Genomic DNA, 25,491 nt, shown 5'->3' with positions numbered 1-25,491 from the left:
ATTGATGCAACTAATGTTAGTAAATCGGTTTATGGCCTTCATTATTTTCTATATATTTTATTTCATAGGTGCAATCTTGCTATAAGACCAATTTTTATACCGTTTTTCCACTTAACATTTTATTTATTTATTTATTTATTTATTTATTTATTTATTTATTTATTTTATTATTTATGGCTGTGTTGGGTCTTCGTTTCTGTGCGAGGGCTTTCTCTAGTTGCGGCAAGCAGGGGCCACTCTTCATCTCGGTGCGCAGGCCTCTCACTATCGCGGCCTCTCTTGTTATGGAGCACAAGCTCCAGACGCGCTGGCTCAGTAATTGTGGCTCACGGGCCCAGCTGATACGCGGCATGTGGAATCTTCCCAGACCAGGACTCGAACCCGTCCCCTGCATTGGCAGGCGGACTCTCAACCAGTGCACCACCAGGGAAGCCCTCCACTTAACATTTTAACATAAATGTTTCCCTGTGTACCATGTTTAAATAATTGAATGAAATACCATAATATTAATATACTTTAAGTATTCCTCTTTTGTTTGATAGCTAGGTTTCATCTATTGTTTTTATTAGGGAGTTTCAATGAACATTTTGTTCATAAACCATTTTCTGTGTTTTGGATTATTTTTCAAATATGAATGTTGGAAGTAGAATTCCTGGATCAAAGGGTATGAATATGTATAAAGTAGAGCCTTCGATTATTTTTAAGTTGCTTCATGGCCCCACAGATGGCAGTGAATAGTGGCTCCTTGAACTGACCATGCATTTCAGAAGTATGTCTGGTGGGTGTATAGAAGGAAAGAAAGGGCTGTGTTTGAGTTAATCACTTTTCCTGCCGCCTGCTCTTCTGTGGGAACATTAATGGGGAGTCAAGTAGCCACCAAACCGCAGACTTAGGTTCCAGTCCCAAATAATCCTAGTTGGGTTGACTTCCAGACAGTGCTCCTTTAAGAGGGAGTTTCACCCAAGGAAGGCATTTACTTTATACAGTTGTATTTTGCCTGGCTTACAGTCACTGTTAAGATAAATCAGAATGCTGTTAATCATTTTGGTTGAGATTATAGTAGGAATAAAGTCTGAAAACCGCCTTCAAATTACTGTTCTCAAGGGTGCAAGGTAAGGGCTGGTGCACATTTCATTTCTGCCAAAACAAGGGAATACTCATTGTGGGAGGTAAGGAAGAAAATAATGTCATTGTAAAGTCTGCACGCTGAATAGAGGACTAGAAAATAAACAGCTGAATAATATATCCAAATGTAAGGCAATGAGGTACATTGCACTGTACTTATTTTTGGTTTTACTTAACAAAAAATTTTATTCTAAAGTACTTTTTAAAGTGTACCACCAAATGAAGTTTCACATGTTGTCTTTAGGGGTGCCTGGAAGCAGAACCTGAGACCATATTTGAACGTACATGATTTGTTGAGGGAGTGCTCTCAAGAGAAACTTACAAGGGAGCAAGGACAAGAAGGCAGGGAAGAGAAAGAAGCTAAAGTAAGGATATAGTCTTAGGAAAGTCTAGCATTAGCCTGTTTGGGTTAGGGGCATGGTTGGGGTGGTGTAGAGCTGCTGGCTGCCCCTGGGAGGGAGACAGGGAGAGTATAATCTCCCTGGCAGGACTCCAGCCCTTGGGGAAAGGGACAACTGTGAGCCATTAGCAACCAACAAGCAGTACCTGGGAGATGGGTATGCTAGGCAGTAAAGGGGATGTGGGTGGGGCATGTTTACTTTGTGCAGGACACTGTGCTGAGACCTGGGGGTAAGAGATGAATGTGACATAGTTCCTGCTTTGAAGATGGTTGTGGTCTTGTGGCAGGGCTGACCATGTAAAGAATATTTACAGTGCAAATGAAGAGCATTTTACATGGACAGAAGCATGTATAGAGACTTGGATAGGAAGCAAAGGAGCAAATAATTGTGAGAGAGGTGTGTCTGGGGAACCTCACTGAGGAGATCTAACAAATGGGTCGGACCAGGTTGGGGGAAAATGGGGTGGTCTGGGTAAACAGGCAGGGGACTGTAGGCAGAGGGAAGAGCCCTGTCCAAAGGCTGGCAAGTATGAAACAAGATGGTATGTTCATGGAATCACATGAGGCATAGCATGTGCAGGAGGCAGGGGGGCAGCAGCTGATGAGGCCTGACAAATTTGAGCCGGAATGCTGTGGGCCTCCAAGGCTATGCTCACGAGTCTTGGGCTTAGAAGGGGCAGCATTCCTGCTGTTAACCCCCCAGCCTGCCTCAGGTCTCAGGGTCAACTTGGAGTGCCCTGAGCTCTGCCCTCTGGTGGCCATGTAGCTCCAAGCATGTCATTTAAACATTTCTGAGCCCCAATTTCATCTGTAAAATGGTGATAATGATGTTTATAGGACTGTTGTGATTAGAAGTAATAAAGACAGATCTAAAGATTTGCCATCATGGAATTATTCTGCTGATATTTACTGTTCTTTGTCATTTTCCTGTAGTAATTAAAACAGCAGTGCTGTCACAGAAATAAATCAGTGGACTTTAATAGCCCAGACCCAAAAATTTGCTTGCTTTGTTTTCTTTTCTAAAAATTATAAGCAACCCAGTTTCCAGGACTGGTGTTATTGGTGTTAATCTGTTTCCTAGGCTCTTTATTGATAATAAAAGATTTTTTGTTTCCATCTATAGTAAAACATGATTGTTACTGTAATAGTTTAAAAAGCACCAGATTTGGGAATTCCCTGGCAGTCCGGTGGTTTGGACTCGGCGCTTTCACTGCTGGGGCCCTGTGTTCAATCCCCAGTCAGGGAACTAAGATCCCACAAGCCGTGTGGCGTGGGGGGCAAAAAAAAGCACCAGATTTTACAGATTCTTAAAAGTCGGCACCTCCCTCAGTCATGAACAGTTTGGTAGCTCATCTAAAGAAGAGAATATTATAGAAAATGGAGACACTCTTTTAGCCAGAGTTCATAAGACCAGAACTTCAGATGAGAGGAGTATCTAGCTTGCAAGAAGCCTTAGGTCTCCTGAAACTTTCAAGAAAGTGAAGAGAGAGGGGCCATACTCAGTTGGCTTTCTTCACTGAGAGTTTTTAGAGAATAAAAGTATTTCTTCTATGGCATATGCTGCCTTCAATCCCAGTACAAGCTATCCATATGGAGGTTATGTTCAGTAGACATAGAATTTTTCTATTGATGTTATTCTTGACTCTACCTAAAAATTTCTCATTGGTAAAATGTCACAATATTTTTAAACGTTTTTTAAGCTTTATTGAGATATAATTTACGTACTATAAAATTCATCCATTTTAAGTAGACAATTCAGTGGGTTTTAATATATTTACAGAGTTTTGCAACCATCACTACTACCCAATTTTAGAACATTTCTGTCACCCGAAAAAGAAGCTTTGTGCCCATTTGCAGTCAGTATGTGTTCTTACTCCCAACCCTAGGCAACCACTAATCTACTTCCTGTCTCTATAGATAGGCCTGCTCCTACTCTGGATATTTCATGTAAATGGAATCATACGATAAGTGATATGGTGTTTATGACTTCTTTCACTGAGCATAATGTTTCTGTTAAGTGGGGTTTTTTTACATGTTTTACATTTGTTTTACACGTTGTAGCATGTATCAGTACTTTGTTCCTTTTTATTGCTGAGTAGTATTCCATGGTCCAGATGTACCACAGATTGTTTAACCATTCACCTGTTGAAAGAAATCTGGGTTGTCTCCAGTTTTTGACTGTTATGAATAAAGCTGCTGTAAACATTTGTGTATAGGTTTTTGTGTGAACATGTATTTCCATTTCTCTGGGGTAAATGCCCAGGAGTGCAATTGCTGGGTCCTGTGATAGTTACATGTTTAATTTTTAAAGGAATAGCCAAATTGTTTTCTAGAATACCTGTACCATTTACATTCCCACCAGCAGTGTATGAATGATATAGTTTCTTCACATCATCACCATTTGGATTTTCACTGTTTTTTATTTCAGCCATTGTGGTTTTAATTTTCATTTCCCTGATGGCTAATGATATTGAACCTCTTTTCATGTGCTTATATGCCATTTGTAATGCTTTTTGGTGAAATGTCTGTTCAAATCTTTTGCCCATTTTCAATTGAATCATTTGTTCCTTACTGTTGAGTTTTGAGCATTCTTTACGTATTCTGGATACAAGTCCATTGTTGTAAATGTGGTTTGTAAATATTTTGTCCCATTCTGTCGCTTGTTTCTGTATTTTCTTAACAGTCTTCTGCAGAGCAAGTTTTTCATTTTGATGAAAGTGAATTTTTCTTTGATAGATCTTGCTCTTGGTGTCAAATCGAAGAACTCTTTGCTTAACCCTAGGTCCTGAAGATTTCCTCCTTTGTGTTTCTAAAGTTTTTTTACTTTTACATTTAAGTCCGTGATCCATTTTAAGTGAACTTTTGTATAAGGCATGAGACTTAGGTTGAACTTCTTTTTTTTTCCTATTGTTCCAGTACCATTTGTTAAAAAGACCATCTTCCTCCATTTGATTACTTTTCTACCTCTGTCAAAAATCTGTTGGACATGTTCGTGTGGGAGTATATTCATTTTAATACTGCAAAACATATTAGGTTGTGGTAGGCAGAATAATGGGCCCCCTAAGATGGCTATGACCTAATCCCTGGAAATTGTGAACATGGTAGGTTACATGGCAAAGGAGAATTAGGGTTGCTCATCAGCTGACTTTAAAGTAGGGACATTATCCTGGATTATCCGGGTGAGCCTGATGTAATAACAAGGGTTATTAAAAGTGGAAGAGGGAGGCAGAAGAGAAAGGTCAGAGAATGAGGTGTAATGATAGAAGCAGGGTTAGAGAGATGCAGTGTTGTTGGCTTTGAAGATTGAGGAAGCTGGCCAGGATCCAAGGAATGTGAATGGCCTCTAGAAGATGGAAAAGGTAAGGAAATGGATTCTCTCCTAGAGCCTCCAGGAGGGACCACAGCCCTGCCAACATCTTGATTTTAGCTTAGGAATACCTGTATTAGAATTCTAACCCACTGAACTTACTATTAGAGATAATAAATTTGTGTAGTTTTAAGCCACTGAGTTTGTGGTAACTTATTGCTGCAACAATAGAATACTAATAAATGGATATTTCAGAAAAGTTCCCATTGATAATAGGATTCTATATGTTTGGGCACACCATTTATCTGGAAAGTTTACATATATGGAACATCCCAATGGTATCAGGCAAATGAAGTGCTACTCTAGGTAGATTTGTGCATTCAATGGGGAATGATTAGAAAATATATTACTTTTATCTTTAAATTTCTACATTCATTGTGACTTTAAATTATGTTCCTTTTTGATGGGAAGTGTTTTGTGACTTGTTTTTGTTTGCATTTCAGAAGAGTGTTTGAATGTCTTGAGTTTTACACTGGGAACCAAACACAGCCCCCAAAATTTATGTGACAGGAGGTTAACATCCTATTTAAAGAAACATTCTTCATTTTGCAATATATAGATACTGAATTATTATGTTATAAACCTGAAACTAACATAGTGTTATATGTCAATTATATCACAATTTAAGAAAAGAAATATTCATTTGACTTTGATAGTAGGACAAATAGAATTTGATTAATAATTTTTTTTTGGCGGTATGTGGGCCTCTCACTGTTGTGGCCTCTCCCGTTGCGGAGCACAGGCTCTGGACGCGCAGGCTCAGCAGCCATGGCTCACGGGCCCAGCCGCTCTGCGGCATGTGGGATCTTCCCGGACCGGGGCACGAACCCGTGTCCCCTGCATCGGCAGGCAGACTCTCAACCACTGCGCCACCAGGGAAGCCCAATAATTTTGATACTTATACTAATCCTATTCTTTTTTTTTAAATAACAGCTTTATTGAGTTATAATTTACATACCATACAGTTCACCCAGTTAAAGTGTACAGTTTCATGATTCTTAATATATTCACTGATATGTGCCAACATGACTACAGAGCACTTTGAATATCTTATCTCGTTGCCTTCTGATTTCCATTGTTTTTCATGAGAAGTCAGCTGTTAATCTTATTGGCGTTCCCTTATAAGTGAGGAGTCATTTTTCCCTTGCCACTTTCAGGATTTTCTCCTTGTCTGGCTTTCAGCAATTTGACCATGATATGCCATCTATTTGTGCAGCTGTTTGCAGACAGTAGTGTAGTAGTAGTAGTAGTAGTAGTAGTAGTAGTAGTAGTAGTAGTAGTAGTAGTAGTAGTAGTAGTATAAACTACTTGGAGTTTTTTTGAGCTTCCTGGATGTGCAAATTAATGTTTTTCAGTTAAATTGGGAAGTTTGCAGCCACTAAAAAAATTTTTTTTTTGCTTTTTTTCTCTCTCTCCTTGTGGCACTCCCATTACATATATGTTGGTGCATTTAATGGTACCCCACATTTCTCTCAGGCTTTGTACATTTTTCTTCATCTTTCTTCCTGGTTCATGGTTTTCTTTAGTTCTAGGAACATATTTACATGGCTAATTTGAAGTTTTTGCCTGTTAAATCTGACATCTGGTTGCACTTACAGGCAGTTTCTGTTGCCTGCTTTTTTGCTGGTGTATAGGTCATACTTTCCTGTTTCTTTACATGTCTCGTAACTTTTTGTTAGAAACTGGGCATTTTAGCTAATATAACATAGCAACTCAGTACTGGTGCCCCACCGCCCCTCAGGGCTCTTTATTGTTATTTGCTTGTGAATTATTTTAGTGACTGGCTGCATTATTTTATTGAGGCCTATTTACTCTTGCCCTTTGCCCTGAAGTGTGAAGTCTTGATGTTGATTCTTAGGCATACAGCCTTTGGTATGCCCACAGTCACCCTGGGATTGACTGTGGTTTTGGCAGGGCTCTTTCTGACTCTTTACCCTGACCACGTCCAGCTGTTAAACTCGACTGATTGCTGTTGTTTTTAATAGTGCCCTGGGGCATATGTTGCTCCCCAAACTGATCCAATCAAGTTAGGGCTCCTTTGAAGGGCTAGTTCCTGAGATCAGTATTAGAGATTTCTTCTGACCCCAGGATGGTTCTTCCCAGCTATTTCTTTCCTTGGTTCTCTCCAGCATGCTAGCATAGGCTTGGACTTCTCCACACACTGATGCAAATGAAGTCAGTTCCAGTGGGGGAAGATTTAGAGCCCTCTATTCTATGGCCTACTTCTCTCCCTAGGCAAAATCTCTGAGCCACAGCTCTAGTGCAGGGGGTGGGGACAGTGATGTGTTTCCCTCTGAGTGGTGACCCCAGGTCTCCTAGGTTTGCCTCTCCTAATGTAGAACCCACGAGCTGGGCCCAGGGCAATTAGGGCCTCAGTATTCTTGGTGGTGTCACACCCCGGGACTTAGCCTCCATACCAGGAATGGGGGCCACCTGGAAGAAGGGAACCCCCATCTCTCAGCCATAGTTGTCTGGAACCTAGCCTCATCAACCAATAGTCGCTGCGGACCAGATGAGAAACACACATCCTGCTCTTCCCAGGAGAAAGCTTTATAACTGGGGGCTGGAGGAGAGGGAGCTCTGTGTTCTTGGCTGCACGAGTCTGGTGTGATATCTGTGCTGGGAGCGGGGATGGAGGGAGTGGGGATGGAGAGAGTGGATCTAGGTCCAAATACCACAGACTCTTAATTTATGTACTGAGTTGTAGTAGATTTTCTTTAATGAGTGCTTCTTCATTTTCTGTATGCCCTTACGACCATTTCCAGAGATTTTATTTTATTTTTTTAAAGGAACTTTATTTTTATTTATTTATTTTTGGATGCATTAGGTCTTCGTTGCTGCACGGGCTTTCTTTAGCTGAGGCAAGTGGGGGCTACGCTGTTGTGGTGCATGGGCTTCTCATTGCAGTGGCTTCTCTTGTTGTGGAGCACGGGCTCTAGGCACACGGGCTTCAGTAGTTGTGGCTTGCAGGTTCTAGAGCACAGGCTCAGCAGCTGTGGTGCACGGGCTTAGTTTTTCCACGGCATGTGGGATCTTCCTGGACCAGGGTTTGAACCCGTGTCCCCTGCGTTGGCAGGCGGATCTTAACCACTGCGCCACGAGGGAAGCCCTCCAGAGATTTTAAATGAGCGTTTTTTGTTTATTTTTTAAGCAATTTTCACCAGTTTCACTGGGGAATGGATCCACAAATCTCTTCACATTGTCATGCCAGAAGTGGAGCTCTACTAGCTTTTTAACATACAGTTTTTTTTTTACATCTTTATTGGAGTATAATTGCTTTACAATAGTGTGTTAGTTTCTGCTTTATAACAAAGTGAATCAGTTATACATATACATGTGTTCCCATATCTCTTCCCTCTTGCATCTCCCTCCCTATCCCACCCCTCTAGGTGGTCACAAAGCACCGAGCTGATCTCCCTGTGCTATGCGGCTGCTTCCCACTAGCTATCTATTTTATGACTGGTAGTGTATATATGTCCATGCCTCTCTCTCGATTTGTCACAGCTTACCCTTCCCCCTCCCCATATCCTCAAGTCCATTCTCTAATAGGTCTGTGTCTTTATTCCTGTCTTACCCCTAGGTTCTTCATGAATTTTTTTTCTTAGATTCAATATATATGTGTTAGCATATGGTATTTGTCTTTCTCTTTCTGACTTACTTCACTCTGTATGACAGACTCTAGGTCCATCCACCTCATTACAAACAGCTCAATTTCATTTCTTTTTATGGCTGAGTAATATTCCATTGTATATATGTGCCACATCTTCTTTATCCATTCATCCGACGATGGACACTTAGGTTGTTTCCATCTCTGGGCTATTGTAAATAGAGCTGCAATGAACATTTTGGTACATGACTCTTTTTGAATTATGGTTTTCTCAGGGCATATGCCCAGTATTTGGATTGCTGGGTCATATGGTAGTTCTATTTGTAGTTTTTTAAGGAACCTCCATACTGTTCTCCATAGTGGCTGTACCAAATCACATTCCCACCAGCAATGCAAGAGGGTTCCCTTCTCTCCACACCCTCTCCAGCATTTATAGTTTCTAGATTTTTTGATGATGGCCATTCTGACTGGTGTGAGATGATATCTCATTGTAGTGTTGATTTGCATTTCTCTAATGATTAATGATGTTGAGCACTCTTTCATGTGTTTGTTGGCAGTCTGTATATCTTCTTTGGAGAAATGTCTAGTTAGGTCTTCTGCCCATTTTGGGATTGGCTTCTTTGTTTTTTTTGTTATTGAGCTGCATGAGCTGCTTATAAATTTTGGAGATTAATCCTTTGTCAGTTGCTTCATTTGCAAATATTTTCTCCCATTCTGAGGGTTGTCTTTTGGTCTTCTTTATGGTTTCCTTTGCTGTGCAAAAGCTTTGAAGTTTCATTAGATCCCATTTGTTTATTTTTGTTTTTATTTCCATTTCTCTAGGAGGTGGGTCAAAAAGGATCTTGCTGTGATTTATGTCATAGAGTGTTCTGCCTATGTTTTCCTCTAAGAGTTTGATAGTTTCTGGCCTTACATTTAAGTCTTTAATCCATTTTGAGCTTATTTTTGTGTATGGTGTTAGGGAGTGATCTAATCTTATACTTTTACATGTAGCTGTCCAGTTTTCCCAGCACCACTTATTGAAGAGGCTGTCCTTTCTCCACTGTACATTCCTGCCTCCTTTATCAAAGATAAGTTGACCATATGTGCGTCGGTTTATGTCTGGGCTTTCTATCCTGTTCCATTGATCTATCTTTCTGTTTTTTGTGCCAGTACCATACTGTCTTGATTACTGTAGCTTTGTATTATAGTCTGAAATCAGGGAGCCTGATTCCTCCAGATCCGTTTTTCGTTCTAAAGATTGCTTTGGCTATTCGGGGTCTTTTGTTTTTCCATACAAATTGTGAAATTTTTTGTTCTAGTTCTGTGAAAAATGCCAGTGGTAGTTTGATAGGGATTGCATTGAATCTGTAGATTGCTTTGGGTAGTAGAGTCATTTTCACAAAGTTGACTCTTCCAATCCAAGAACATGGTATATCTCTCCATCTATTTGTATCATCTTTTTTTTTTTTTTTTTTTTTTTTTTTTGCGGTACACGGGCCTCTCACTGTTGTGGCCTCTCCCGCTGTGGAGCACAGGCTCCGGACGCGCAGGCTCAGCAGCCATGGCTCACGGGCCCAGCAACTCCACGGCATGTGGGATCTTCCTGGACCGGGGCACGAACCCGTGCCCCCTGCATCAGCAGGCGGACTCCCAACCACTGCGCCACCAGGGACGTCCCTATTTGTATCATCTTTAATTTCTTTCACCAGTGTCTTATAATTTTCTGCATACAGGTCCTTTGTCTCCTTAGGTAGGTTTATTCCTAGATATTTTATTCTTTTTGTTGCAGTGGTAAATGGGAGTGTTTTCTTGATTTCACTTTCAGATTTTTCATCATTAGTGTATAGGAATGCCAGAGATTTCTTTGCATTAATTTTGTATCCTGCAACTTTATCACATTCATTGATTAGCTCTATCACATTCATTGATTAGCTCTAGTAGTTTTCTGGTAGCAACTTTAGGATTCTCTATGTATAGTATCATGTCATCTGCAGACAGTGACAGCTTTACTTCTTCTTTTCCGATTTGGATTCCTTTTATTTCCTTTTCTACTCTGATTGCTGTGGCTAAAACTTCCAAAACTATGTTGAATAAGAGTGGTGAGAGTGGGCAACCTTGTCTTATTCCTGATCTTAGTGGAAATGGTTTCAGTTTTTCACCACTGAGGACAATGTTGGCTGTGAGTTTGTCATATATGGCCTTTACTATGTTGAGGAAAGTTCCCTCTATCCCTGCTTTCTGCAGGGTTTTCATCATAAATGGGTGTTGAATTTTCTCGAAGGCTTTCTCTGCATCTATTGAGACGATCATATGGTTTTTCTCCTTCAGTTTGTTAATATGGTGTATCACGTTGATTGATTTGTGTATACTGAAGAATCCTTGCATTCCTGGAATAAACCCCACTTGATCATGGTGTATGATCCTTTTAATGTGCTGTTGGATTCTGTTTGCTAGTATTTTGTTGAGGATTTTTGCATCTATGTTCATCAGTGATATTGGCCTGTAGTTTTCTTTCTTTGTGACATCCTTGTCTGGTTTTGGTATCAGGGGGATGATGGCCTCGTATAATGAGTTTGGGAGTGTTCCTCCCTCTGCTATATTTTGGAAGTGTTTGAGGATAGGTGTTAGCTCTTCTCTAAATGTTTGATAGAATTTGCCTGTGAAGCCATATGGTCCTGGGCTTTTGTTTGTTGGAAGATTTTTTATCACAGTTTCAATTTCAGTGCTTGTGATTGGTCTGTTCATATTTTCTATTTCTTCCTGATTCAGTCTGGCAGGTTGTGCCTTTCTAAGAATTTGTCCATTTCTTCCAGGTTGTCCATTTTATTGGCATATTGTTGCTTGTAGTAATCTCTCATGATCTTTTGTATTTCTGCAGTGTCAGTTGTTACTTCTCCTTATTCATTTCTAATGCTATTGATATGAGTCTTCTCCCTTTTTTTCTTGGTAAGTCTGCTAATGGTTTATCAATTTTGTTTATCTTCTCAAAGAGCCAGCTTTTAGTTTTATTGATCTTTGCTATCGTTTCCTTCATTTCTTTTTCATTTATTTCTGATCTGATTTTTATGATTTCTTTCCTTCTGCTAACTTTGGGGTATTTTTGGTCTTCTTTCTCTAATTGCTTTAGGTGCAATGTTAGGTTGTTTATTCGAGATGTTTCCTGTTTCTTAAGGTAGGATTGTATTGCTATAAACTTCCCTTTTAGAACTGCTTTTGCTGCATCCCATAGATTTTGGGTCGTCGTGTCTCCATTGTCATTAGTTTCTAGGTATTTTTTATTTCCTCTTTGATTTCTTCAGTGATCACTTCGTTATTAAGTAGTGTATTGTTTAGCCTCCATGTGTTTGTATTTTTCACAGATCTTTTCCTGTAATTGATATCTAGTCTCATAGCGTTGTGGTTGGAAAAGATACTTGATACAATTTCAGTTTTCTTAAATTTACCAAGAGTTGATTTGTGACCCAAGATATGATCTGTCCTGGAGAATGTTCCGTGAGCACTTGAGAAAAATGTGTATTTTGTTGTTTTTGGATGGAATGTCCTATAAATATCAATTAAGTCCATCTTGTTTAATGTATCATTTAAAGCTTGTGTTTCCTTATTTATTTTCATTTTGCATGATCTGTCCATTGGTGAAAGTGGGGTGTTAAAGTTCCCTACTATGAATGTGTTACTGTCGATTTCCCCTTTTATGGCTGTTAGTATTTGCCTTATGTATTGAGGTGCTCCTGTGTTGGGTGCATAAATATTTACGATTGTTCTATCTTCTTCTTGGATTGATCCCTTGATCATTATGTAGTGTCCTTCTTTGTCTCTTCTAATACTCTTTGTTTTAAAGTCTATTTTGTCTGATATGAGAATTGCTACTTCAGCTTTCTTTTGGTTTCCATTTGTGTGGAATATCTTTTCCCATCCCCTTACTTTCAGTCTGTATGTGTCTCTAGGTCGGAAGTGGGTCTCTTGTAGACAGCATATATATGGGTCTTGTTTTTGTATCCATTCAGCCAATCTGTGTCTTTTGGTGGGAGCATTTAGTCCATTTACATTTACGGTAATTATCGATATGTATGTTCCTATTCCCATTTTCTTAATTGTTTTGGGTTCGTTATTGTAGGTCTTTTCCTTCTCTTTGTTTCTTACCTAGAGAAGTTCTTTTAGCATTTGTTGTAAAGCTGCTTTGGTGGTGCTGAACTCTCTCAGCTTTTGCTTGTCTGTAAACGTTTTAATTTCTCCATCAAATCTGAATGAGATCCTTGCTGGGTAGAGTAATCTTGGTTGCAGGTTTTTCTCCTTCATCACTTTAAATATATCCTGCCAGTCCCTTCTGGCTTGCAGGGTTTCTGCTGAAAGATCAGCTGTTAACCTTATGCAGATTCCCTTGTGTGTTATTTGTTGTTTTTCCCTTGCTGCTTTTAATATGATTTCTTTGTGTTTAATTTTTGACAGTTTGATTAATATGTGTCTTGGTGTATTTCTCCTTGGATTTATTCTGTATGGGACTCTCTGTGCCTCCTGGACTTGATTAACTATTTCCTTTCCCATATTAGGGAAGTTTTCAACTATAATCTCTTCAAATATTTTCTCAGTCCCTCTCTTTTTCTCTTCTTCTTCTGGAACCCCTATAATTCGAATGTTGCTGCATTTAATATTGTCCCAGTGGTCTCTGGGACTGTCCTCAGTTCTTTTCATTCTTTTATCTTTATTCTGCTCTGCAGTAGTTATTTCCACTATTTTATCTTCCAGGTCACTTATCCGTTCTTCTGCCTCAGTTATTCTGCTATTGATCCCATGTAGAGTATTTTTCATTTCATTTATTGTGTTGTTCATCGTTGCTTATTTCATCTTTAGTTCTTCTAGGCCCTTGTTAAATGTTTCTTGCATTTTGTCTATTCTATTTCCAAGATTTTGTATCATCTTTACTATCATTATTCTGAATTCTTTTTCAGGTAGACTGCCTATTTCCTCTTCGTTTGTTAGGCCTGGTGGGTTTTTATCTTGCTCCTTCTCCTGCTGTGTGTTTTTCTGTCTTCTCAGTTTGCTTATCTTACTGTGTTTGGGGTCTCCTTTTTGCAGGCTGTAGGTTCGTAGTTCCCGTTGTTTTTGATGTCTGTCCCCAGTGGCTAATGTTGGGTCAGTGGGTTGTGTAGGCTTCCTGGTGGAGGGGACTAGTGCCTGTGTTCTGGTGGATGAGGCTGGATCCTGTCTTTTTGGTGGGCAGGTCCACGTCTGGTGGTGTGTTTTGGGGTGTCTGTGGCCTTATGATGATTTTAGGCAGCCTTTCTGCTAATGGGTGGGTTTGTGTTCCTGTCTTGCTAGTTGTTTGGTGTAGGGTGTCCAGCACTGTAGCTTGCTGGTCGTTGAGTGAAGCTGGGTGCTGGTGTTGAGATGGAGATCTCTGAAGATTTTCGCCGTTTGGTATTATGTGGAGCTGGGAGGTCTCTTGTGGACCAGTGTCCTGAAGTTGGCTCTCCCACCTCAGAGGCACAGCCCTGACTCCTGGCTGCAGCACCAAGAGCCTTTCATCCACACGGCTCAGAATCAAAGGGAGAAAAAGAAAGAAAGAAAGAAAGAGAAGGTGGGGGAGGGATGGAGGGAGGAAGGAAGGAAGAAGGAAAGAAAGAAAGGGGGAGAGAGAGAGAGGGAGAGAGGGAGAGGGTGGGAGGGAGGAAGGAGGAGAGGGAGCAAGGGAGGGAAGCAAGGAAAGAAAGAAAGAGGGAAGATAAAATAAAATAAAGTAAGATAAAGTAAAATTATTAAAATAAAAAATAATTATTAAGAAATAAATTTTTTTAGAAAAAAATCAGATGGATAGAACCCTAGGACATATGGTGGAAGCAAAGCTATACAGACAAAATCTCACACAGAAGCATACACATACACACTCACAAAAAGAGGAAAAGGGGGAAAAATCGTAAATCTTGTTCTCAAAGTCCACCTCCTCAATTTGGGATGATTCGTTGTCTATTCATGTATTCCACAGATGCAGGGTACATCAAGTTGTGGAGCTTTAATCCGCTGCTTTTGAGGCTGCTGGGAGAGATTTCCCTTTCTCTTCTTTGTTCTCCCAGCTCCCGGGGCTCAGCTTTGGATTTGGCCCCGCCTCAGCATGTACGTCGCCAGAGGGCGTCTGTTCTTCGCTCAGACAGGTCGGGGTTAAAGGAGCAGCTGATTCGGGGACTCTGGGTCACTCATGCCGCGGGGAGGGAGGGGTACGGAGTGCGGGGCGAGTCTGCGGCGGCAGAGGCCAGCGTGACATTGCACCAGCCTGAGGTTCGCTGTGCGTTCTCCTGGGGAAGTTGTCCCTGGATCCCGGGATCCTGGCAGTGGCGGGCTGCACAGGCTCATGGGAGGGGGGTGTGGATAGTGACCTTTGCTCACACACAGGCTTCTTGGTGGCGGCAGCAGCAGTCTTAGCATCTCATGCCTGTCTCTGGGGTGTGCGCCCGTCTCTGGAGCTCCCTAAAGCAGCGCTCTTAATCCCCTCTGCTCGGGCACCAGGAAACAAAGAGGGAAGAAAAAGTCTCTTGCCTCTTCGGCAGGTCCAGACTTTTCCCTGGAGTCCCTCCCGGCTAGCCGTGGTGCACTAACCCCTGCAGGCTGTGTTCACACCGCCAACCACAGTCCTCTCCCTGCGCTCCAACCGAAGCCCTAGCCTCAGCTCCCAGCCCCGCCCGCCCCGGCGGGTGAGCAGAAAAGCCTCTCGGGCTGATGAGTGCCGGTCGGCACCGATCCTCTGTGTGGGAATCTCCCCGCTTTGCCCTCCACACCCCTGTTGCTGTGCTCTCCTCCACGGCTCCGAAGCTTCCCCCTCCGCCACCCGCAGTCTCCGCCCGCGAAGGGGCTTCCTAGTGTGTGGAACTTTCCTCCTTCACGGCTCCCTCCCACTGGTGCAGGTCCCGTCCCTATCCTTCTGTCTCTGTTTATTCTTTTTTCTTTTGCCCTACCGAGGTACGTGGGGGCTTTCTTGCCTTTTGGGAAGTGTGAGGTCTTCTGCCAGCGTTCAGTAGGTGTTCTGTAGGAGTTGTTCCACATGTAGTTGTATTTCTGATGTATCTGTGGGGAGGAAGGTGATCTCCGCGTCTTACTCTTCTGCCATCTTCCCCTCGTCCCTCTAGCATACAGTTTTGTTTCTGTTACTCCTAATTGCTCATAGTGGCCTTGTACTTGGATTTCTATCTCCTTGGTAGATTGTGAGTCTCTTGAAGGCAGTAGCCCTGACCTTTATTCCTTGTTGGATCATGATTGTCCCTAGTAGCATTTTATATACTGTGACACATAAAAGAATGTTAGTTATTGACTGTATCACTGTCTTTTCTAGTTTATATTTTCAGCACTTCTTTTGTGACTTAAAGTGTCTTACCGTGTTTTCTTTTTTTTCTACTCTCTAGTGCTGATGTGTTCCCAGAAAGGTGGTGCCTCTTTTTTATCTGTCACTGGTCTCTCTTTCTCTCTTTCCCTTACTCACTCTCTCTCTCTCTCTCTCTACCTCTCTCTCTCTCTTCTCACACACACACACACACACACACGGATGCTTAAACCATTGGACGTTTTCATTAAAAACATTATTTTTCATGATATAGGAGCTTTCTATAGCATTTCTTGTGATAGATAGATATAATTTTAAATTAGGCTAGTTGTTTGTGGGATGGGAACAGGTAGAAAGTGAGAAAGGGGGAGAAAGGGCAGGCAGAAAAGCAGTGGTTTGTGCTTTTAAAGATGGGACATGCCTCACTTGTTCTTTCTTCAGCCAGCCATGTCTTGTGCCTTTTTAACCTTGGCCCTTGACAGCTCTGCCTTTGAAACTGCTTTTTCCTTTCCTGCTCCTCTCTTATTGGGGATCCCTGGCTGATGGTGGCCCTGTGGCTGCCCCCCTTTGTTTGGGTGGACAGTGGTCATGTGGCCACATCTGAGGCTCCAGCCAATCCTATACCGTTCATTCTCTGCTTGGATTTCCTCCTAAAGCTATGTGGCCTCACCCAGTCTTTGACACACTGTGTATTGGAGAATTTGGTAGTACTCTTCTCCCATCACTCTAGGTCATTTGAGAATATTCTTAACAGAAATTATTTGATTTGTGTGATTTGTGTGCTGCTGCTTCTTGAGCAATATTGACTGCTGTCTGGGATGGGTATGTGTGTGTTGACTGTTTTATTCAGTGTTGTTCTCTTTCCCAGGATGCTCCAGGATGAAACGTCATAGAACTCTCAGCAGCAGTGACAGTTCAGACGAGAGTGAGTAGAACCAGCCAACAGCTGGTAACCTCTGTATCTGTAATCCTTGAGGATTTCTTTGACTTGAGGACAAGCTGTTTCATGCTTCTTTTTTTTTTTTTTTTTTTTTTTTGTGGTACGCGGGCCTCTCACTGTTGTGGCCTCCCCCGTTGCGGAGCACAGGTTCCGGAAGCGCAGGCCCAGCAGCCATGGCTCACGGGCCCAGCCGCTCCGCGGCACGTGGGATCCTCCCAGACCGGGGCACGAACCCGTGTCCCCTGCATCGGCAGGCGGACTCTCAACCACTGCGCCACCAGGGAAGCCCCATGCTTCTTTTAATGGTTAAAAAATAATGTTTCTAGGAAGGAAAGCTTGGAGTACCATTTTTCTTATTCATTTAAATTTCATTAGACATAGATAAGTTAGGTGAGAGAATTGGTTTTATGTGGCATATAGCATTTTGTTTTTTACTTTTTATTTACCCAGGCAACAAAAGCCACATCTACCAATGATTTAACAGTTCTTTTCTAGAAAGTAAGAAAAGTATGAGAGCATAAATTGTAGGCCCTGCAGTTCTATTTGTAGCTCAGGTACTAAGTGTTTGACTGGATGAGTCATCATTTGTAAAAGACAACAACTTTATTAACAGTAGCATTTGGGGAAGTGCTGAAGGATACACAGATTACCTGCTCCACATTTTTAGCTTTTTCAGTTGCTTTTGCAGATACTTTTTCTCCAGATGGAACATGAATTGTGTTATTCCAAGTTATTATGAAATATGATTACACCAAATTGAATCTCCTCAGCGTTAACATTGTTGAAGCTTTTGCACCCTGGGATGTCACCCATAAATGTCATTAAACTCCATTATGAAACTTTTTTGGTTGCAATTTAGCTATTCTCTTCAGTGGTATGAGGTCACTGCACTCTTCTCCATCATATATTTCATATTATTTTGGATGACATTTAGTTATAATAGCAGGTAATAAGTCTCAGTATGTTTTTCTAATTATCTTTTGCAGGTCCTTCCACTTCCTTTACTTCTGGCTCAATGTATAGGAGCAAGTCAAAAATTCCAAATGAACACAAGAAACCTGCTGAGGTGAGATCAGATATTAAATTCTTAAGACTTAAAAAATAGACAGCTACCTTCTGCCTACATATCTACAATAACCAGATCTTGGAGACGTGAGGAGTAAACTACATGCCAATGGATAGGCTTGTTTTCTGATGAACTTTTTTGTTTTTCAAGAAAGATTCCGTTTCCTTTTTCCTTTGGGGAAAACAGTAATCTTCACTGTGCTTTCATTTTGGTGATGACACCTAAGTGCCTGGCTTTAGAATATAAATCCTCTCCTAGCCAAGGAGTCAAAGGGAGCCAGATTTGGAGAATTGGGAAGGACCAGAAGAGCCAAAGATCTGGCCTATGATAGGAAATAGCTAAGTTGGCAGGTGGGAGGCAGTGCAGGAAAGGATAGATGAGGAAGTCGTGGGTCGAGAAGGAAAGGACTGGGTTGGAGATCTGGGCTCTGGTATGTCCTCACAGCCTTCAGAGCACTACTACCAGGCCAGGAAAAATGGGCCAGTCCTTGTGAGGCTAGTCATCTTCTGCCTCAAGGGCAGCAAAGTGCCAGCGTTGCACCTGGATTTGGTAATTGTTTAATGAATCCTACAGACTTTCCTCTGTGATATTTAAATGATGAGAAACTGACCTTGTCTATCTTCACTTCTACTATGAGTAGTCTTCCTTGGCTGCAAAGAAAAAGGGAATGTATTAGTTAACTATTGCTGCATTATACGTTATCACAAAATTATTGGCTTAAAGCAGCACACATTTATTATCTCAGTTTCTGTGGGTCAGGAGTCTGGGCACAGCATGACTGGGTTCTCTCTGTTCAAGGTCTTTCAAGGCTGCAATCAGTGTGCTGGCTGGGCTGTGTTCTCATCTGGAAGTTTGACTAGGGAAGAATTTGCTTCCAAGCTCATTCAGATTGTTGGCAGAATTCATCTCCTTCCAGCTGGAGGACTGAGGTCCCTGTTTTTTCATTGACTTTTAGTAGAGTACCACCCTCCACTCCTAGAGGCTTCTTGTAGTTCTTTGCCATGTGGCCTTCTCCATAGATCCTCTCAAAACACAGCAGCTTACTTTTTCAAAGCCAACAAGGGGAGAGTCTTTTACTCCAGTCTGCTAAGACTGAGTTTTATATAACATAATCATGAGAATGACATCCCATCACATTTGCCACATAACATAACCTAATCAAGGGAGTGACATCCCATCATGTCTGCCATATTCTGTTGATTAGAAACAAGTGCAGGTTCCACCTGCCCTCATGCAAGTGGGGGGGATGCGGCATTGCTTTAGGGTGTGAGCCAGAGAGAGCATTTCTCCCTTTCTCAGAGGTCACTTTTCATTTTCACCTTTTGCCAGGGATCTTTCTGGGCACAGTAGAATATCAGTGTGTGTTTATATGTATCTGTGTCATGCAGAAAAACTTAGGGAATAAAACGCACATAAACAGGAGCAGAACCAATTTCCCACCTATCCAGAGGAGGCTTTGACTACAGAATGGTGAGAAAGAAACCTTGCTACTTTCCCATTTAGGACAGCCAGTCCTCCAACATAAAGTGACTCAAGAGCTTTGGGTCTTAAGGCCTGCTGCCTCTGAGTCAGTGAGAATATCAGTCGTTTGTTGCAAGAGATAGGGGACCTGGGCTACTGGAAGCAAATTTTTTCATTTATATGTCCCATTCTATTATAAAAGTGAGAACCTGATATTGTAGAACAAAACCAGCCTTGGCATTAGAAAAGATTGATTCCATGTGTTGCTTGGCTCGTTTATTTCATCTCTCTGAAATCATTTGTTTTCTCATTATAACATGGACATTATCACGCCTGCCTCTCATAGGTACCATTTATTGTAATTTTCTGTGCCAAGGGCTTTTTATTAGATAATCTGATTGTTTCCCAAAACTAAGCAATTGTAAGAACCTCCTTGGATGCTTCCTTCATTTAAAAATTTTATTTAATAACTTATTTATATCAGTATGGACTGACATATATTTATTTTATACTTTGGGTTATAATCCAGTACTACATAATATATTATATTGCTCAAATTATTCTATATATCAGTGAAATCATCTCTCTTATTTTTCTCTGTTCAATTTCCATTGATTTCTGCTCTTATTTTTATTATTTTCTTCCTTCTTGCTTCAGTTTTATTTTGTACTTTTTCTAGATTCTTGAGGTAGATGCTTAGGCTATTTGAAATTTTTCCTTTTTTCTAGTATAAGAATTTTAGAGCTATAAATTTCCCTTTAAATACTGCTTTAGCTGCACCACATTAATTTTGGTATGTTTATTTTCATTTTCATCCATTTCAATATTTTTATTTTCCTTGAGACTTCCTCGTTGATTCATGGATTATTTAGAAGTGCGTTGTTTAGTTTCCAAGCGTTTGGAGACTTTTATTGCTATCTTTCTGTTATTGATTTCTAGTTTGAGTTCATTTTTGTCAGAGAGCATAGTCTGTATGTTTCAGTTCTTTTACACATGTCAAGGTTTGTTTTCTGGCCCAAGATATGGTTTATCTTGATGAATGTTTCATGGGCACTTTAAAAGACTGTGTATTCCACTGTTGTTGGGTCCTATTGGTTGATGGTGTTCTTCTGTATCCCAGCTGATTTTCTGCCTAGTAGTTTTATCAGTTGTTCAGTTAGGGCTATAGCAGTCTCCAGCTGTAATTGTGGATTTGTCTATTTCTCCTCTCAGTTCTATCAAATTTGCTTTGTGTAGTTTGAAGCTCTGTTGTTAGGTGCATACATATTTAGGATTGCTATATCTTCTTGGTGAATTTATCATCATGTAATGTCCCTCTTTGTCTTTGGTAATTTTGTTTGCTTTGAAGTCTATACTATCTAATATTAATATCATTTCTGGCTTTCTTTTGATTCCTGTTTACATGGTATATGGTATATGGTATCCATGCCTGGGCATGGATTTCTTTGGGTTTATCCTGTTTGGGCTTTGATCAGCTTCCTGAATCTAAGTTTATATCTTTTGCCATATTTGGGAAATTTTCAGCCATTATTTCTTCAGCTATTTTTCAGCTCCACCTTTTTTTCTCTTCTTCTTTTGAGACTTCCACTGCATGAATGCTAGATCTTTTGTTATTTCCCACAGGTCCTTCAGACTCTTCATGTTTTTTCAGTGTATATTCTTTCTATTGGTTAGATTAATTTCTCTTTTTCCCTGTTTCTTTATTCTGTTAATTCCATTATTCTATTGAGCCTATCCTATGTGTTTATTTCAGTTATTATATTATTCCATTTCAAATTTTCCATTTGGTTATTCTTTGTATCTTCTTATTTCTTTGCTGAAACTTTCATTTTTTTTGTTTCAAAAGTGTTTGTAGTTTCTCGTTGAAGCATTTTTATGATGGCTGCTTTAAAATCCTTGTCAGATAATTCCAACATTTGTGTCATCTCAGTGCTGGTATCTATTGATGGTCTCTTATTCCTGGTTCTTAGTATTATGAACGATTTCCTATTGCATCCTGGGCTGGGTTTTTGTTTTGTTTTGTTTTGTTTCTTGGTATTATGTTATCAGACACTAAGTCTTATTTAAATCTGTTTTAGCAGGCTTCCATAATAACCAGACCAGTGGGGAAGAGGGACACTGACTTTTTACCACCAGTTACACAATTCCTAGGCTCCCCATCCTAGTTTTGTTATCTCTCTAGGAAGGTAGTTCTGTTATCCCTCTGGGAAGGGGGAAAGTTGGCTCATTACTACTTGGCAGGGGTGGAAATCCCCACTTTGTTACCTCCACTGATAGCAGGGGGAGTGGTGTGGTGAGGGGTACTGCATTACTGATGGGCAGTGGTGATAGTCCAGGCTCCCTACCCAGTCTCTGCTGATATCACATTGAGGAGGAGGAATGACTTGTTATTGCTGGGTGGGAGTGGATGTCAAAGCCTCTCAGGTGATGTCCACTGATGCCACAACAATTGTTCTTTTTTAAAAGACATTTTAACATCTTTCTTGAAATATAATTCTTACAGCATACAGTTCCTCTACTTAAAGTGTATAATTCAGTGGGTTTTAGTATATTCACAGAGTTGTGTGGGTAACCATTACCACAGTCTAAATTTAGAACATTTTCATCACCCCAGAAAGAAACTCCCTATCCATTAGCAGTTAACTCCCCGGGCCCCTACTCCCAGCCACTGGCAACCACTAATCTAATTTCTGTTTCTACAGTTTTGCCTATTCTGGACATTCCATATAAATGGAATAATACAATATATGGCTATTTGTGTCTGGCTTCTTTCATTGAACATTTTCAAAGTTCATCCATGCTGTAGCATGTATCAGTACTTCATTTCTTTTTTATGACTAAATGATACTCCATTGTATGCATATATCACATTTTTAAAATCCGTTCATTAGTTGATAGACATTTGGGTTGTCTCCATTTCTGGAGTATTATAAGTAATGCTGCTGTGAGCATTCATATACACATTTTTAGGTGGACATATGTTTTCAAAAACACCTAGGTGTAGAATTGCTGAGTCTCATAGTAACTCTGTTTAACCATTTGAGGGAATGCCAGACTATCTTCCAAAGGGGTTTCATCAGTTTACACTCCCACCAGCAGTGTACAAGAGTGTTTGAAATTTGTTATTGCTATGGGTACCAGAGACTTGGAATTCCTCAGATAACCTTGTTTTTGTCTCGTCTCTTGACTTTTCCCCTTGTGCTTGTCCTCAGAGAGATTCTGTCTTCTACAGCTCTCCTAGCTGTAAGCCACTGTTATCACTGGAGGCTTTAGTGTGGTGGTAGGGTATGAGGGAGGGGTGGTGTTCTCTACTCTTCTGATTATGTCTCAGTCTTTGGAGTGTGTAGTGGTCCTGTGTCTGGGGGTGAGGTTGGGGAGGTGGCCTTCAGGGATAGAGCATTTGTGACCCTGCCCACTATTTTCCTGAATGCCTGCAGCAGATATCCTCTGGTATTCTCAGTCTATGTCCTTGAGGTTTTCTCTCCTGCAGATTAAGGCTTTTTTCTCTGTTGAGTAACACAGGGAAGCTGAGGCTGGGTGCTTTTCCCTTCCCACAGCACTAGTCCAGTGCCCTCACTTGAAATCCTTCCTCTGTAGATGAAGCCTTTTGTTCAATAAGGGAGCCAGGACACTGAGCACCAGCGACCCAGACAGCACCCCTGGGGGAGCTTTTTCTCCAGGTTCTCCCCCATCTTCCCTGTGAGTGCCCTCCTGGGTTTCTAGAGAAAAAGCTTACAAGAAGGTGGGAACCCCCTATGACTACAGCCCCCAGAAACTTCATATTCTCATAGTAGTCCCCACTTAGCCCCCAGAGATTCATCAGAATTTCTAGTTTAATGTTCCTGCTGTGGCTTCTGCCCCAAGTAAGGAAATGCTCCTGTCCTGTGTCTCCCTGCAGGCATGCTTGTCTCTCTTTGAGTTTGACCATTTGTCCTGTGACTCATTTCTCTAATGGCTTCACAAAAGCTCGTTAATTTGCTGCCTCTCCTGCCTTTTTCTTCTTGTAAAGATGAGAATTTCTTTTTTCTGACTCTCTACAGGTCCAAGATGAAACCTTATTTTTTAGTCATTGAAGTGCAATATAAATGATCTTTTTTACTGGGGCTTAATTGGCTGCATTGATAGACAAATATTTTCTTTGATGTTTAATGCTTTGGTGAGATTCCTGTGTGTGCCTCCCCCAGTTATCCTCTAGAGGAGTATTTCCTAGGGGTGTGTGAATTCCACATACGGTTCAGGGGCTTTGGTACCTTCTGAAAATTGTATACAGACTTTTAAGAGTACGTTTTTATGTGTATTTTTTTTCTGAGCTAGTAGCCTTCATCTGATTCTCAAAAGGGCTCCTATTCTAAAAGATGTTTTAAAAAGCTAATTGCCCTAGAAAAAGTTCATAGTACTAGATGACCAATTTGAATATATTAAAAAGTCTTTTATTCTTTCTCAAAAGCCTGCATATTTTCACCTAATATTAGTCTGACTGGTCTATAAAATATATCAACCTATCTTAAAAGATTGACTGCATATCTTCTCTAGGCCCAGAGTCTCATTTATTATATCTAAGACTTTCATAGCAACAGAGTGAAAGCTCATATATTTTAACTCAGCGGAGAACACTGCATACTCCCAAATAGAGCCTATTTATATCACTTTACCTGTATTTCTAACAAGCTTGATTATTTGGTTTTCTGACCCACAGCAGATAAAAAGTACTAAGCTTGCAAATGCACACTTACTGCACAAAAAGGGACATTGAGGAATAGGAGAAAAACTTTCAAAGCAAACCTCAGTTGTCATCTCTTGTATGAAAATTGCTCACATCTCCAAGTCAGACTCAGTTGTTCCTCCTCCTCCATTACCAGGATGTATATGCCTCTGTTTGATACAGGGTAAGGAGAATAATCAAACTTACCTAAGCAGCCCAAAAGTACATTGCTTTACGGGAATCGATGTTCCAGTTGATGTCAGTCCATTAGCCGTCAGAAATGTCCTATTTATTCTTTATAAGAAACCTAAGAATTATTTTAAACTATCTGAAAAGTATTTCCATGATTTTTAAAGTTTTAAACTTAGAAATTGAATAAGCTTTGCTTCATTGGAAAAACCAACGTGGGACACAGTATCTTGACAACACTGGCTACTTTTGTTGATATAAAAACAAGCTTGTATTCTTTGCTAGGTTTTCTCTGCTTTAAGTGCTTGATTCTTTTAGATAACCTGAAAAATCTTTTCTTGCCTTAAGATTGTATAATTCTAAGAAAATCACTTATGGTTAATTCCTCTTGATTAAATAGAGTTACCGTGTTTGCAGCTGTTTTTTAATGCTTTGGGAGTGACATCTGTTTGTCGTCAGTTATGTATAGTTTCAGATTTAGTGACTATGAATCAAAACTGATCAATCTCTCTGCTTCATTATACATGGACCAGACAGTGTTCCCCTTTGTGTCATACAGGAAGCAAATGTTTTGGCTTTTCCTCTAAAAAATGTCACAGAAATGTTCAGACTAGCTGTGCTTATAAGAAACTGCCCACTGAGAGATGTTAATGAGAACAGTAAAAGCCAGAGCTGTCCATGAAGGGCATTTTCATTTTGTGGCTCTGGCAGGTTAAGCATTGATATTCTAATTGAATTCATAGTGAGGCCTCCTTTGTTTCTGCAAGCATCTGAGAGGCCAAGATGTGCATGCACTGTTGGACTTGGCATAGCTTCTGGGCTGTATGTTAGCCTGTGAATCCCCTCTTTGACCATAAATGAGCAGATATCTGGTAAGTACAAAGCATTTTTGTTTCAGGAACTTTTGGGGAAACTACCAGTGCATATAAAATAGGCACACAGTTAAGAACTTGTAAAACTTCTCAACTTCATTACCTAGGTCAGTGTCAACATCCAGATCCCTCATTCACAATCTTTAATTTAGCAGCAAATAGCCATGTTTCATTTTGTGAAGTTTCTGCATTACCGCATGACCTATAGAATGTTGGTTAAAGTTCTCGATGGAGCTCTTGCTTGGGAACACTGTCTTTGGGAGTCAAACCATGCACGTTTTAGTTGAGCCCTGAACTCACATCTCCTCTTACCCATCAACAATTACTTAATGGACTAGAGAGGAGAATTCAGCTACATACTTCTTTCTGCTTTTAGAACTAAAGCTGAGACTATGATGATGATAATAAAATAACTGCAACTAGAGTTTATTTAGCAGTTACAATGAGCCCAATACCATGCTAAGACCTTTACAT

At 40.6% G+C, this 25,491-nt stretch overlaps 1 protein-coding gene across 6 annotated transcripts in view; it reads left to right on the top strand.

The window, feature by feature from the left end:
• Nucleotides 1-25,491, top strand: part of JADE3 (jade family PHD finger 3) — a 168,431-nt gene that overhangs the window by 81,070 nt on the left and 61,870 nt on the right. For all 6 annotated transcript variants that reach the window (XM_081222939.1, XM_081222940.1, XM_081222936.1 and 3 more), the window contains 2 exons: nucleotides 16,656-16,712; nucleotides 17,714-17,793. In XM_081222939.1, the coding sequence (XP_081079065.1) occupies nucleotides 16,667-16,712; nucleotides 17,714-17,793 (126 nt within the window). In that variant the 5' untranslated portion in view covers nucleotides 16,656-16,666. The remainder of the gene's footprint in view (nucleotides 1-16,655; nucleotides 16,713-17,713; nucleotides 17,794-25,491) is intronic.

The sequence above is a fragment of the Mesoplodon bidens genome, assembly GCF_964165515.1.
Source record: "Mesoplodon bidens genome assembly, chromosome: X".
Classification (NCBI taxonomy): domain Eukaryota; kingdom Metazoa; phylum Chordata; class Mammalia; order Artiodactyla; family Ziphiidae; genus Mesoplodon; species Mesoplodon bidens.
The sequence above is the reverse complement of the archived record's forward strand: the minus strand, read 5'-3'. Positions and strand labels throughout refer to the sequence as shown.